Source organism: Harpia harpyja, chromosome 3, assembly GCF_026419915.1.
Source record: "Harpia harpyja isolate bHarHar1 chromosome 3, bHarHar1 primary haplotype, whole genome shotgun sequence".
In the NCBI taxonomy this organism is placed as follows: Eukaryota; Metazoa; Chordata; class Aves; order Accipitriformes; family Accipitridae; genus Harpia; species Harpia harpyja.
The window spans coordinates 66,330,256-66,343,855 of record NC_068942.1 but is presented as its reverse complement, the minus strand read 5'-3'; the positions used below and the strand labels follow the sequence as shown (position 1 = coordinate 66,343,855).

General features: G+C 43.0%; 1 protein-coding gene across 2 annotated transcripts; it reads right to left on the bottom strand.

The window, feature by feature from the left end:
- Window positions 1–6,109: 6,109 nt before the first annotated feature.
- LOC128139929 (alpha-1-antiproteinase F-like) lies at window positions 6,110–13,364 on the bottom strand. 2 transcript variants are annotated; one of them, XM_052783067.1, is made up of 5 exons: window positions 13,260–13,364; window positions 9,839–10,501; window positions 8,667–8,937; window positions 7,908–8,055; window positions 6,110–7,073 (listed from the first exon to the last, which is right to left on the bottom strand). In XM_052783067.1, the coding sequence occupies exons 2-5, from the start codon at window positions 10,482–10,484 to the stop codon at window positions 6,879–6,881; spliced, it is 1,260 nt and encodes a 419-aa protein (XP_052639027.1). In that variant the 5' UTR covers window positions 10,485–10,501; window positions 13,260–13,364; the 3' UTR covers window positions 6,110–6,878. The 2 variants fall into 2 exon arrangements, with proteins under 2 accessions (XP_052639027.1, XP_052639028.1); XM_052783068.1 differs by lacking the exon at window positions 13,260–13,364 and having other exon boundaries at window positions 9,839–9,978; window positions 10,401–10,501.
- Window positions 13,365–13,600: the final 236 nt, after the last annotated feature.

Genomic DNA, 13,600 nt, shown 5'->3' with positions numbered 1-13,600 from the left:
GGGAACGCCCCCTGCCAAAACGAACAATGCCACAACATTAAATCTAAAACTGTAATAAGAAAGGACAAGGACAACTTTGAGAATAAAAAAACTTATAGAAGTCATAACATATAATGATATATTCTTTTTCAAAGACATCAGAAACCTGCCAGAGAGCGTGAGATATTCAAAGTGTAAAAGAAGTGCTCAAGGGGAGTACTGGCAAAACAGACAAGCTCAATCTGTTGCACGTATACTTCCTTTGCAATGGTTGAGCCTGCAAAACTATTTCAAGTTGAACTAACAATAGAAGAGGTTTTAGAAAAAAAGAATGAAAGAGTGAGTAATTTCCAGGACTGTTTATTATGCATGCAGGAGCTCTTAGCAGTCTCAAGAAGAAAAATATTAAGCTTTCCACTCGGATGCGTCAGTTAGACTGGTCTCTATGCCAGAGTAATAAGAAGTGGCAAATGCAACATAAGTTTTTGAAAAAAAGTTCAAGTGAGCATGCATTGAATTGCAGAACATTTAGTCCAATTTTGATATTTTGGAAACTGTAGAATTTGTAGTTGTATGGATATGTATAACAAAATATTGAAGAACTAACACGACTTCCATAGAATCATTTAGGGTGGAAAAGACCTATAAGATCATTGAGTCCAACTGTTAACTCACACTGCCAAGTCCACCACTAAACCATGTCCCCAAGCACCACATCTATATGTCTTTTAAATACCTGCAGGGATGGTGACTCAGCCGCTTCCCTGGGCAGCCTGTTCCAATGCTTGACAACCCTTGTTACTTGTTATGAAGAAATGTTTCCTAATATCCAATCTAAACCTCCCCTGCCACAACTTGAGGCCATTTCCTCTTGTCCGATCGCTTGTTACTTGGGAGAAGAGACTGACACCCACCTCGCTACAACCTGCTTTCAGGTAGTTGTAGAGAGCGAGAAGGTCTCCCCTCAGCCTCCTTTTCTCCAGGCTAAACAGCCCCAGATCCCCCACCTGCTCCTCATAAGACCTGTGCTCTAGACCCTTTACCAGCTTCATTGCTCTTCTTTGGACATGCTCCAGCACCTCAATGTCTTTCCTGTAGTGAGGGGCCCAAAACTGAACACAGTACTCCAGGTGCGGCCTCACCAGTGCCAAGTACAGGGGGACGATGACTTCCCTGCTCCTGCTGGCCACGCTATTTCTGATACAAGCCAGGATGCTGTTGACCTTCTTGGCCACCTGGGCACACTGCCGGCTCATATTCAGCTGGCTGTTGACCAACACCCCCAGGTCCTTTTCTGCTGGGCAGCTTTCCAGCCACTCTTCCCCACACCTCTAGGGTTGCATGGGGTGGTTGTGACCCAAGCACAAGACCTGGCACTTGGCCTTGTTGAACCTCATACAATTGGCCTCGGCCCATCGATCCAGGCTGTCCAGATCCCTCTGTCGAGCCTTCCTTCGTCAAGCAGATCAGCACTCCTGCCCAACTTGGTGTCCTCTGCAAACTTACTGAGGGTGCACTCGATCCCCTCGCCCAGATCATTGATAAAGATATTAAACAGAACTGGCCCCAATACTGAGCCTTGGGGAACACCACCTGTGACTGTCTGTCAACTGGATTTAACTCCATTCACCACCACTCTTTGGGCCCAGCCATCCAGCCAGAGTTTTACCCAGCAAAGAGTACGCCCGTCCAAGCCATGAGCAACCAGTTTCTCCAGGAGAGTGCTGTGGGAAACGGTGTCAAAGGCTTTATTGATGTCTAGGTAGACAACATCCAAAGCCTTTCGCTCATCCACTAAGCGGGTCACCTTGTCATAGAAGGAGATCAGGTTAGTCAAGCAGGACCTGCCTTTCATAAACCCATGCAGACTGGGCCTGATCACCTGGTTGTCCTGTACATGCCACGTGATGGCACTCAAGATGATCTGCTCCATAGCCTTCCCTGGCACCGAGGTCAGACTGACAGACCTGTAGTTCCCCAGATCCCCCTTCCAGCCCTTCTTGTGGATGGGTGTCACATTTGCTAACCTCCAGTCAACCGGGACCCCCCCGGTTAGCTGGTAAATGATGGAAAGTGGCTTGGTGAGCACTTTGGCCCGCTGCCTCAGTACGCTTGGGTGGATCCCATCCAGCCCCATAGACCTGTGTGTGTCTAAGTGGTGTAGCAGGTCGCTAACCATTTCCCCTTGGATTATGGGGGCTTCATTCTGCTCCCCGTCCCTGCCTTCCAGCTCAGGGGGCTGGGTACCCAGAGAACAACTGGTCTTACTATTAAAGACTGAGGCAAAGAAGGCATTAAGTACCTCAGCCTTCTGCTCTTCCTTTGTCACTATGTTTCCCCCCACATCCAATACAGGGTGGAGATTCTCCTTTGCCCTCCTTTTCTTGCTCGTGTATTTATAGAACCTTTTTTTATTGTCTTTTATGGCAGTAGCCAGATTAAGTCCTAGTTGGGCTTTGGCCCTTCTAATTTTCTCCCTTCATAACCTCACTACATCCTTGCAGTCCTCTTGAGTTGCCTGCCCCTTCTTCCAAATGTCATAAACTCTCTTTTTTTCCCAGAATTCCAGCCAAAGCTCTCTGTTCAACCAGGCCGGTCTTCCCTGCCAGCTCATCTTTCAGCACGTGGGGTCAGCCTGCTCCTGCACCTTTAAGATTTCCTTCTTAAAGAATGTCCAGACTTCCTGGACTCCTTTGCCCTTCAGGACTGCCTCCCAAGGGACTCTATCAACCAGTCTCCTAAACAGGCCAAAGTCTGCCCTCTGGAAGGCCAGGGTGGCAGTTCTGCTAACCCCCTTCCTTACTTCTCCAACAATCGAAAACTCTATCATTTCGTGATCAGTATGCCCAAGATGGTTTCCAACCATCACATCACCCACAAGTCCTCCTCTGTTTGCAGACAACAGATCCAGCAGGGCACCTTCCCTAGTTGGCTCATTCACCAGCTATGTCAGGAAATTATCTTCCACACACTCCAGGAACCTCCTAGACCATGTCCTCTCTGCTGTGTTGTATTTCCAGCAGACACCTGGTAAGTTCATGTCCCCCACAAGAGCAAGGGCTAGTGATTGTGAGATTTGTCCCCTCTGCTTATAGAATATATCGTCTGACTCTTCAAAGATGAGCTGGGTCGTGAGGCACTGAGGCTGCCTTGTAGCTGCCATAAAGGTACTCTTGGTTCTCAGAATCCACAGTCAAAAACCACCCTTCCCAGGAACTATCATAATCATCTGGTTTTTAAGAGCTTAGTGATTCTCTGCTTGAAATGAGTGTGAGTACAGGAAAAAGCCTGCTGCCTTTGTTGTACTGAATCTACTGAAACAATTAGAATAGGGTTGGCTTACATTTGGGTGAATTCCCATTTCCTTGTAATAGTAGCAGCGATCAAGGGATGAACGGATGACGTAACTGTGGGGAGACGGCTGGTGTACACATTCAAGGGCAAGTTCTCCAGACATCAGGGTTGAGGTTCAAACTGCATAACTGGGAATGAGAAAGGAAAGTCCAAAGTACTTGTAGCATCTGAATAGCAGGGCTTATGTGAGCAACTAGTGTTTCTGAGATTATTTGATTGCTTTGTGCCTTTTGGCATTGAGTCAGCTCCTTTACTTACTGATGAAAGGTAAAAATGCACTGGACACATACCACATTAGCCCTGCAATCCCACTGCTTCATGGTTTGTGACAGCATACTACATGGACTCTGCCATGGGGCAAAGCAAACAGAGCTTTACTGACAGAAGCTATCCCATCAGCAAACAGAGTCCCAGTGCACCATAAACAAGGTCAGATAGAACAAACTTACCATCTCCCACATGGCTTAGAGGCTGCCAGGAGAAGTCTGGCACTCAGACCTGCTGGGGCACAGCTAGGCTGCCTTTCAGGGACCCAGTCCAGTGGGTCCATCTTCCCTCACAGGGTTCTCAGCTGAGATACGCTATCTTTAGGTAAGTCTTTTTCCTCAGAGCTTCCTGTAAGCTTGTCAGGTCAGGGCTAACGGACCCACTGCAGGTTATTTATCTTGGATGTTTATGATAGGGGGTCACACACTCCACTGTAAGCTGTGTTATCCCCTTCTGCTGACTGCCACTGCAGGAAGTAGGGTGGACAACACTTAGTAGGGTATAAAGAAGCTCTAGTTCTCTTTCAGGGCTTAGTTTGGAACCAGGTGTCCCATAGACTGAGAGAATGCATGTGTGGGATTAAGCTGTCCTAATCAGGTCTGGTTTTGTTGTAGTGGAAGATTAAAGGGTGTTAATAAAGTCACCTACAGATGAATGAAAGAAACCAAAAATTACATGTGTTTACCACAGATATAATGAATACACAATCCCTAAATGAAAATTTCAGCTTATGTCTATCAGAATCCTTCCTTTCCTTCTCTACCATTAATCCAACTAAAGAGCATGAAGAAGTATGTTCCCTACCACATATTAAGACAGGCAAAAGCAACGAGAACAAATGATGCAAGGCAGACCAATGAAATTAGATTTTCTTGGAATTAGGACAATTTGCCCCCCTCTGTCCACAAAAAAATTGCAGAATTGTCCAGTTCCTAAAGAATATCATTAGGACTGTGCTGAGAGCAGCATCAGCCAGGTATGTTCAGTCCCCAGGCTCTATGGATCTCCATACTGTGAACTACAGGCATTTTTGTGCCTTCCACATATGTATGGCACAAGACTAATTTTTTTCCTGTCCTCCCCACATCCCCTCCTTCCAGAGAGATTTCCAATGATCCCTCTTCCCACTCCAGGTCCCTGCCACAGGTCAGGCCAACCTGCTGGTCTGGAGCGTGAAGTTCCTCTGCTGGAGGACAACTGTGGTGGTGGTCCACATCTTGGTAGATACCTCTCAAACCCATCCAGCATTCAAAGGTGCCCTGTTTGATACTTTTTCTAGGAGAAGTCACTGCTCAAACTCCAGTGTGAAAACTCCCAGTGCAGGTCTCCTCCTGCAGTTCCTTGCCTCCATTCTCAAAAGCAAAGGCCTGGGAGGTAGATGGGGCAGGAAGTTGCTTCATGTGTTATTTCCCAAAGCCTCTGCTGTGTCCTAGCAACCATGAGATTTTTTCCTAACCTCTTTCCCTTTAGCAATAGGCCAAGAACCTGTTTTTCTGCCACCCCACTGATAAAAATCTCACCATCCTACCTTCTAATCAGCACCAGTGCACAGATTTATCAGGGTGGGATCTCACTGGAGCTGCTCCCAGCTCTTGTTGAGTTTGTTCAGCCACCACAGAGCAGGCTGCCTCACACCACAGCAAGTTATCATTGATCTCAACTCTGTAAAAGCCGCTGCTTTGCACAGAGGTGTGGTATCTCCCAGTCCACTGAGTGATGGTATCTTGCCCTAGCAGAAGCAATAGCTCAGGGCTTCTATTGAGTTCTTGCTGCTTGGAGCAAAGGGACTCGTACAAGGCAGCAGTCTCCAAGTCCCCCTGAGTCAGAAGCATAGCCTCCCATACACCAAGCCCATGCTACAAGCACTGATGAGTCTCAATAAAGCACCTCTGTGCAGGGTGGACCAAGTTTGGGAGAACAGGTCAGAGGACCAGAGAGATGTCAGGGGTGGGAGGCTTGTTTGTGGATTTGGGGCTTGCATCTTTGCAGTGCTTACAGCACATTGCCAGGACCACTGTAGGAATGAGCAATGTGCATTCAGGAGTATCATCTTCCCAGGGACAGGGACTAAACTCCACTTGCAAAAAATTTATCAAGGGTCAATATGCAACGGCACGAGTCAAAGCAGTGTAGTGAGAGAGCAGCTGTCAAAGCAGGAGTCAGCCTCTCCTTGAGGCAGCAGCTGTGCCATAAAGGGTTCATATAGAGTTCAGCAAGGCTGAGCACTGGGCCCCAGTGCTCCACCACAGTAAGAGTGGGTGATCTGCAGACCCACGACAGCAAGAGAGTGTTTATGTATTTCTTGAAAACAGGTTTTACCCAAACAGGCACATAAGGAGAGAATGTAAAGAATCACCATCTCCGTATGAGAAAAGTTGGACTCGTTTAACAGCGTTTAAAACATATTTTACAGACACCCTGCTATATTAATAAGGGTGACTGAAATTTTTTGTGGATTTTAAAAGATTTATAAAATGATAGGAAGAGACTGGAGTCAGTCCTTAAGTGATGGATTTAAATGACAATGTTTATTTTATTCATCAGCCATAGCAATAATTCATGGATGACATTGTCGCAGGACACCTCTTTGACAGTTCATGCCTAATGTCACTGTCTCTCAAAGTTTTTTGCTGACCCTGTGAACTGCAAAAAGACACTTACAGTGAGTGTTACAGCAGAATAAGTCTAATGTCTCAGGGATTTTATCCTTTTTGTCAATGTTTCTTTAAGACATCCTAGGCAAAGAGTTGGAACATGTGAGAAAGAACAGGTTGGTTGAGGGTAAACAACAATGGCCTAGGCAGCAAAGAGCTACATAAGGAACAAAGGACTCTGTAGGGACCAGCTCAGGTGACTACCGATCATCAGCAAGTCCTGGAGAAGATGTAGTGGAATTGTGAGGGACTTGTTACCTGTTGGGTTAAAGCTTTTGGTGAGTAATCCAGACCTGAAAGCAGTCTGGACAAAACCACTTAGCAGAGAGAATTCACTTGTAAAAATAACAGCAGGCTTTACAAAAAACTGTCTTCCAAGGAAAATTTGGAAAATGTATTAATAACTTGAATTACTCAACTAGGGAAAATATTACATTGAAAAACTGTCAGTTGTTGGGGTTTTTTTACAATTTTTTTGCTTATTAATTTGATAAGGAAATTCCTCATTTACTTCTGAATATTCCTCAATCAGAGGGTAGTTACTAGCACTAACTAGCCCGTATGTGCAAACACTGTAGCCATTATAACTCATGCCGAATACCAGTATGCCCAATAACTCAGCAATTACTTCTGAGTAGGATTGACAATTTTCCCCATGAAAAGTGTGGTGCTGGTTTCTTTGTCAGAAATCAAGATAAGGAAGGGCCTGTTGAATTTGATGGTAACAGAAGGATGCAGAACTCTGGTAACAATTATGGCGGTGGCTCCTGCAGCCTCAGTTCCAGCCTCATCAACTTCCAGCAGGGCCTTGTGAATTGCCTGCAGGGGAAAGGAGCAAACGCTGTGGTTTATATATGGGACAGCAAGCAGGAGGTGAAGATAAGCTCTCTTTTTATGGAATATTTAGGAGACAAAAGGAGTGATAAAAACCAGTGGGCAAAACTTTATTGTATGGTATATCTCAAATAGCCTGCAACAGGAGTGTTCTCCACATCAGGACTGAATGGGGAGAGCCAAAAATAAAAATGGACACACTGTAAATGTAGCTTCACCAGTGCTGAGTGGAGGGGGACAGTAACAGCCCATGTACTCGCTGGTTTGTTTTCTTAGATGGTTTGGACTTCCTCTAGCAACACTTTCTCTGTTATTCCAAGGTTAATGGAAGACTGCTATTTAAATGCTAATACAGGGGCAGTATTTGGCATCTTTGCCGCATTAAAACGTAGTTTAAACTGACATGGAGAAATTCTGCTACTGCAAACTGGATGTTTCTTGGAAACTTTGAGGATATTAAAAAATTAGGTACTAATCCACACAAATATCATAATATACCCCTCTCTTATAATTTACTTGACACAATCTTATCTAAGCAATCATATTCCAGTGCCAAGAAATCATTTAAGATCTTGTCCAACATTTCTATGTACTTAATATCCAGTCTTTTAATAATAATATTAAAATAATACAAAGGTGGGACAGCAGACCCTCTCTGTAGAAAAGCAAAACTACTAAGCAAGCCCCTACATGTCTTTGTTAGTTTTTACGTATAACTTCAGTAGGACAAGGAGGGAAAGCAAGTCTTTAAAAACCCCAGATATAATTGATCAGAGCAACCAACCACCGCCCCATTAACAGCTCCGTCTGCTCACTTACTTGTGAAACCCGAAGATTACGGTTGCCGCTAATTCCAGACAGATCAGCATTACTAGAGAATACTTCAGTAATGCCCATTTCCTGGAACAGGTTTTTAACATCGTAAGACCCACTAATAGAAATCTTTGGTAACCGCAGGTCTAATCTCCTGTTGAACAAAGAAAACAAAACAGCAGTGAAGCATTGCAGCCTTGTTTCAGCCAGCAGGCTGGATAGTATGCAATTCAGTGACACTTGAAAGCATTCTTTTGATTGCTAATTTGTTTGATGGTAGCTTTTATATACCTTGAGCAATTTTGGCATCTGTACCAACATTCTCTCTTTGATTTTAGAAAAAATAAACTAATTTCTTCATTACCACTCTTTCATCCCAGTGCCACAAACACAGCTATGTGTTTTGTGGCTAGAGGGCTACAGAGAGTAAGCAGACCAACTGTGGAAAGGCTAAAAGAAGGGAAAAGGAGGATAAAATCTAAGACACATTGAAGCAAATGGATTGTTAGCACCATGAAAGAAGAGGTAAGGTAGCCAAGCAAGTCTTGAGGCAGTTGTTACAATGCTGCGTCCCCTTCTGTCAGGTCAGAAAGCCTGCAGTTGCTTGTCGATTATGGTCTGCTCTGACTCATCTTGGGAATTGCTTAAAACTCCGCTTTATGAAATCAGGACATTATATCCAGGAGGAGGTGATCTGAAATTAATGCTTTCTCTTAAAAATAATGATGTGACCTCAAATACAGTAATCCATCTATATGGAGTTACCTGGTCACAAGTCTGTTATCCCATTTACAAACAGTTTCCTTGGAGAGAGCATCTTCCACTTGCTTCATCTTTCCATCATCAGGCAGAATGAGCAATGCTTGTGCAGTGCCCTGGTAAGGCAGCTCTACCACCTCGCAAGAGAGATCCTGGTCGTAGTAACTGTCATAGTTACCGTCACGCTGCATCATGTTGACTCTAACAGATACATTTGTGTTCACAAAAAAATCATCCTCATATGTATGCAAAGGATCAAAAGGCTTTTCCCAGGCAGCTAATGGAGGAAGAGAGAAGATGTTGCACTCAAACTTGTGAAGATCTTAAAAAATGGCTGATACAAATCAGACCAACTTAAATGTTAGGATGTCGGAGGGCTGTTTATGGGAGAAGAGGATCACTAAATCACTTCAGTGTCCTGCATAACACACAATAAAGCATTTTATCTGTGCAGTAAGTCCAGCATAGTTAGTGTAAGTCCTGTCTTGCTGAAAAACAACCAAAGGTTGATGAGGACCAGTTGAGAGAGTCCTGCTTCTATTGTAGCCATATGTTGCCATCACCTGTGCCTTTTATGTAATTTAAATTCAACCACTTATACATTCAGCCACAAGATCTTGTTATGTCTTTCCTGTTAGGCCATACCCAACGCAAGATGACTGCACTCAGCCTGGTGAGGAATTCGTAAGCAGAATAAAGGATCCTAACATTCAAGCAGGGCTCCAGAAGCACAGGCCCTCAAAATGCTATGTCCCAAGTTTTCATGCAGCGTACCTAGTAAAACTACCATAATACTGGGGACTCTGGAAGTGCAAGGATGTCAGTCCCCTAAGTTCAGCTGGCATATACAGTCAGCACAGAGATCTTGGAAACATCTTCAGTCATTATGCCCTCAGACCAGAGAGACTGCATGCAGTGGGTCCCTGTCTATGAGGCAGTCCACTAGAGTGAGACTTCTCTGTCCACAGCTTTCAGGCAAACTGGGCCAAAATCAAACAATCAGTGTTTCTCAACAATCAGATGCCCTGCTTTTGGCCAGAACTAGTCTTTACTTTGAAGATCCTGCACAGTTTAGCTCTTTCCTAAATAGTCACTCTGCTAATAAATCATCAAGAGTTCCCTATAATTTTTGGTTTGCATCAAAATCACCTATTGGAAAATTATGTTAAATATCTTACCTTTAAAATAAATGTAGTTAACAAGAACCAATACAGTTCTTGCATCAAGATGACCAATTAATTCAGGAATTTTCCCCTTGGTTTTCTCCTCTACATATTTATTGATTTGCTTCTTAGCTTCTTCTGGTTTATTGAAATTGCTAGAAAAAAATTCTGCATCATAAAATTGTCTGGTATTTTGTAAAAATGTCTCCTGTGGTTTATACCCAACAGCTGTAAAAAGGGCATTCCCTATATTTAATGTGATGTTAACATCAGTACAGTTCAGTACTGCTAAAACTTTATGAAAACTTTCGTGTATATCATGCATGCGAATCTCAGTCAGACCGTCAAAGCCCAGTCCTTCAAAAATCTGAGACAGGGTGGTTGACTTAGCACCAATAGCCAGCATGGCAAAGGCAGTGGAGATGCTCAAGGGAGAAAAGAAAACATTTTTATCAGCTTCTTTTGATATAGCCTGCTTGTAAAATCTAAATACAAAATCTGCATAGTTAGAACCTTGCTTGTTACAGTTATGTGTTAATAAATTTTCTGTTCCATCACGCAGATTAGTATTACTGACTTCATGGCAAATGTCTTCATGGTGGCAATGGGTTATGGCACAAAGAACGGCAAGGAGTAAACACAGGCACAGGAGATACTTCATCTTCTTTTCAAATTATTCTGTCAGAAAATAAACAGTCATTAGATGAACATATGGTAATGATGATCTTGGTAGTAAGAAATAATGAGTAGTTTGTTAGCATAAATACTATATAGTGCAAATGTAAAGATCTAATGTACATAGGCTATTTAAAGTGTCCATGGACACAATGATAAATGTCATTAATAAATTCAACCAAATTATAAACTAAAATGTCAGGCATAATAAAACCACAACATTCCATTGTAACTGCCCTGAAAAGGCAATTCTCTTCTTCCTTGGCAAGTATAGAGCCAAAGTCCATAATAACCTCTATTAACAATGACATTATCTTCCCTGGATCATTGTCTCCTATAGGGTACATCTAAACAAACAAGTTACCATGAGGTAAGACAGGGTGTGGGTTTCAAAGACATCAAATACTCCACAGTACCTGCCCAAATGCAGTTCGGTAAATGTGAGGAAATGTGAGGCAGCTCACTTCTCACTGGAAGTGGAATAAATTCCCTCCCTTTCATCAGGGCAGCAGCACATGGACAGATGGCTATCACGGACTATCCGGTGCTTGTTAAAATCACGCCCCTGTTTCCTTCATGGTGAGTTACTCACATGGCCAGTCATTGGCCACAGCTGGTAAGTGATGGATCTACATAAACTTCAAGGCAAAATTCAAGGCAAAAGCCTGGGGCATCCTGTGGCATGGCAGCAGGGCACTCAGAAGTGGGCATAAAGACATGTGGGAAGCAACAGGTTTGCACCAGGTAATGAGATGCATGTTTGGATGTTTTGGATGAGTGGACCCTCCTTTCGGGGGGCTGCAACAAGTGTTTGTAACTTGTTAAATGGTGGTTTGCCCCTTACCATGGGTTAACCTGTGTGGGATGTGTGGCTCCCTCTAGAGACAGAGGAAGGACCTGGGTCCAAGAGGAAAAGAGGAGCACAGATCCCATTTGGAAATCAAAGGACACTCAGGTTAATCCCCTTGGAGATGACAAGTTTCTTCATTATGCTTGTTCTCCTAATGCTGACATGATATACTTCACATAAGCCTCCTGCACTCCATAGGAGCTGGAACGAGTCTCTAGTTTACTGAATTCAGTTCCCTGCTATTCTGGGGAGGCATCTCATATAAACTGTCTTCAGAAACGTAACAAGTTATCTATGAAAAGAAGCTTTTTGCCCTTGCAGCTTCTATGTGAAAACATTTCTAGAACTTTTCTACTGTTATGACTCCTCTTCTTCTGGTTTCCAGCCAACACAGCCTGTTTGTATCCTTCTCTTCCAGGAATGCATTTTCCTGTGTCCTGCTAAGGTGAAGTTCTCTTGGTCCTGTGTTCATTGCCAGATGTAAAAGATGACTGTATCTACTATCTAAACAAGATTTAGATAGAGCTTCTGAGGGCAGCCCAAGTTCCAGGATTCTTGATGATTAACCAGTTGCTTTATTTTTTTTATTGGTATGGTGGTCTTTCTTGTTTTTATAGCAAATGTATACACTAGCTGTGTGTTCTCATATTAGCTAGGATCTGAGTACGCTGAGTATGTCTGAGAGCAGACAGTGACCACTGCAGTGACCTGCAGTAAGAAGTGGTAACACTACATTTTAATTTCCTTAAACCAAAAGATGGAGTATAGCCCTAGATGGGAATATGATTCAACTATTTGCATCTCTTTTAAGCAGAACTCTCCCTCTTCCTCCCAGCCAACCCCCCCCCCTTATGTACTGCAGACAAGTGAAGCAATCATGTAGTACAGAGGGTGTTTCAAAAGTACTTGCTGTTTAACATTTCATAGACTGTTTTTCTCTAGTTGAGATATTGCACACTTAAGTGGAAAAGAGGATAATTTTTGTCTGTCCATGACCACTTCCTGTGTCCAAACAGAGCTTAGCCTAAACTTCAAAGAATTTCTGAAGCAAAGAGTATGGTTTTTCTGCAGCAAGCTTACATTAGGCATGGCTCTGTTTTTAACTTCTACTATAACAGATCAGATAAAAAAACTTCTCTTAGTATCACAGTTCTCTACAGAAATATTAAAGAAGTACTTCTACCAGAAGCTGGAAAACACTGAATATTGTCATCAAGTTTTCCCTACATATTTTTCCCTTTAGAGATGTTAATCACAATAATTTCAATATTTTGAAATTAGAAAATTTCAGCCACAAATATTTTTTTGTTACCATTTCAAAGCTGAAGAAACTGGAAAGGCTTTATTAAATCTGGGCTGTATTTTTGATATGCAAATTGGAAATTCAGAAAATAATTCTTTGCCAAACCACAGATTAGTTTGCCTATAGGAATAAAAGTGACACTTAAATTTAAATTGCGGTCTTCCACCCACCCCCTACACTCACCCCAGTCCTAATTAGAGAGCCTGACCTTAGCAGTTCAGTGGCTGTTTTATACGTTAAGTCACCAGAAGAGTTTATAAATTGGACCTGGTTGTTCAGTCACTAGTGGGATTATGCTAATTTTGAGTCACTGTGAAGGTTGTTTCCAACCTAAAAGGTGATTTCATCAGCATTCTGCTTTAACAACTGCTTAATAAGTCCCCATTACTTCAAAGGTTATTTTATTCTAATTTCAGGCTAAGCATATTCCTCCAGAACAAGAGGTCCCACTGGTCCCTTCCATGTTTGCTTAATTTATATTTCCTTGCAACATTCGCACACAACCAAGTCACAAGCAGACAAATGAAACTAAGCTAACATGAAAATGCTACCAACCACAGAAAGTATCATCTGCAAGGCTCTAAGAAAAATACATGCACAGTACTTACAAAATCAGAAGCCCTGCTGCATTCAGCTGACCATGCTCTTTTCCACACTGTTACTTATACTGCTACATCATCTTCTGCTTAATTTGCACTGTTAAACATTAAACAGACCTGATAAAAATTAGAGACAACCGGGAAAAAAAAGAGGAAACAGAACAAATATTGGTGAAATAGGGTTTCCAAGGATCACCTCTGCAATTCAGCCAATGGAGCTGGCAAACCTCAGCCATTTGAATAGTAGCTGTTACCTCTGACCATGTGGAGGAGCTTAGCGCAAACATTGCGTAATTAGGACCCTACTGGAAACCAGGAGGTTGTGCCTGGAACTACTGGAAACAGATGCT

Bases quoted from the DNA above. Each gene is read 5' to 3' on its own strand.
- LOC128139929 (XM_052783067.1), bottom strand. From the start codon at position 10,484: ATGAAGTATCTCCTGTGCCTGTGTTTACTCCTTGCCGTTCTTTGTGCC. The intron at 8,056-8,666 runs GTAACTCCATAT...TTTGTTCAACAG, and splicing joins GATAACAGACTTGTGACCAG to GAGATTAGACCTGCGGTTAC. The intron at 7,074-7,907 runs GTAAGTGAGCAG...TTTCCCCTGCAG, and splicing joins GTAATCTTCGGGTTTCACAA to GCAATTCACAAGGCCCTGCT.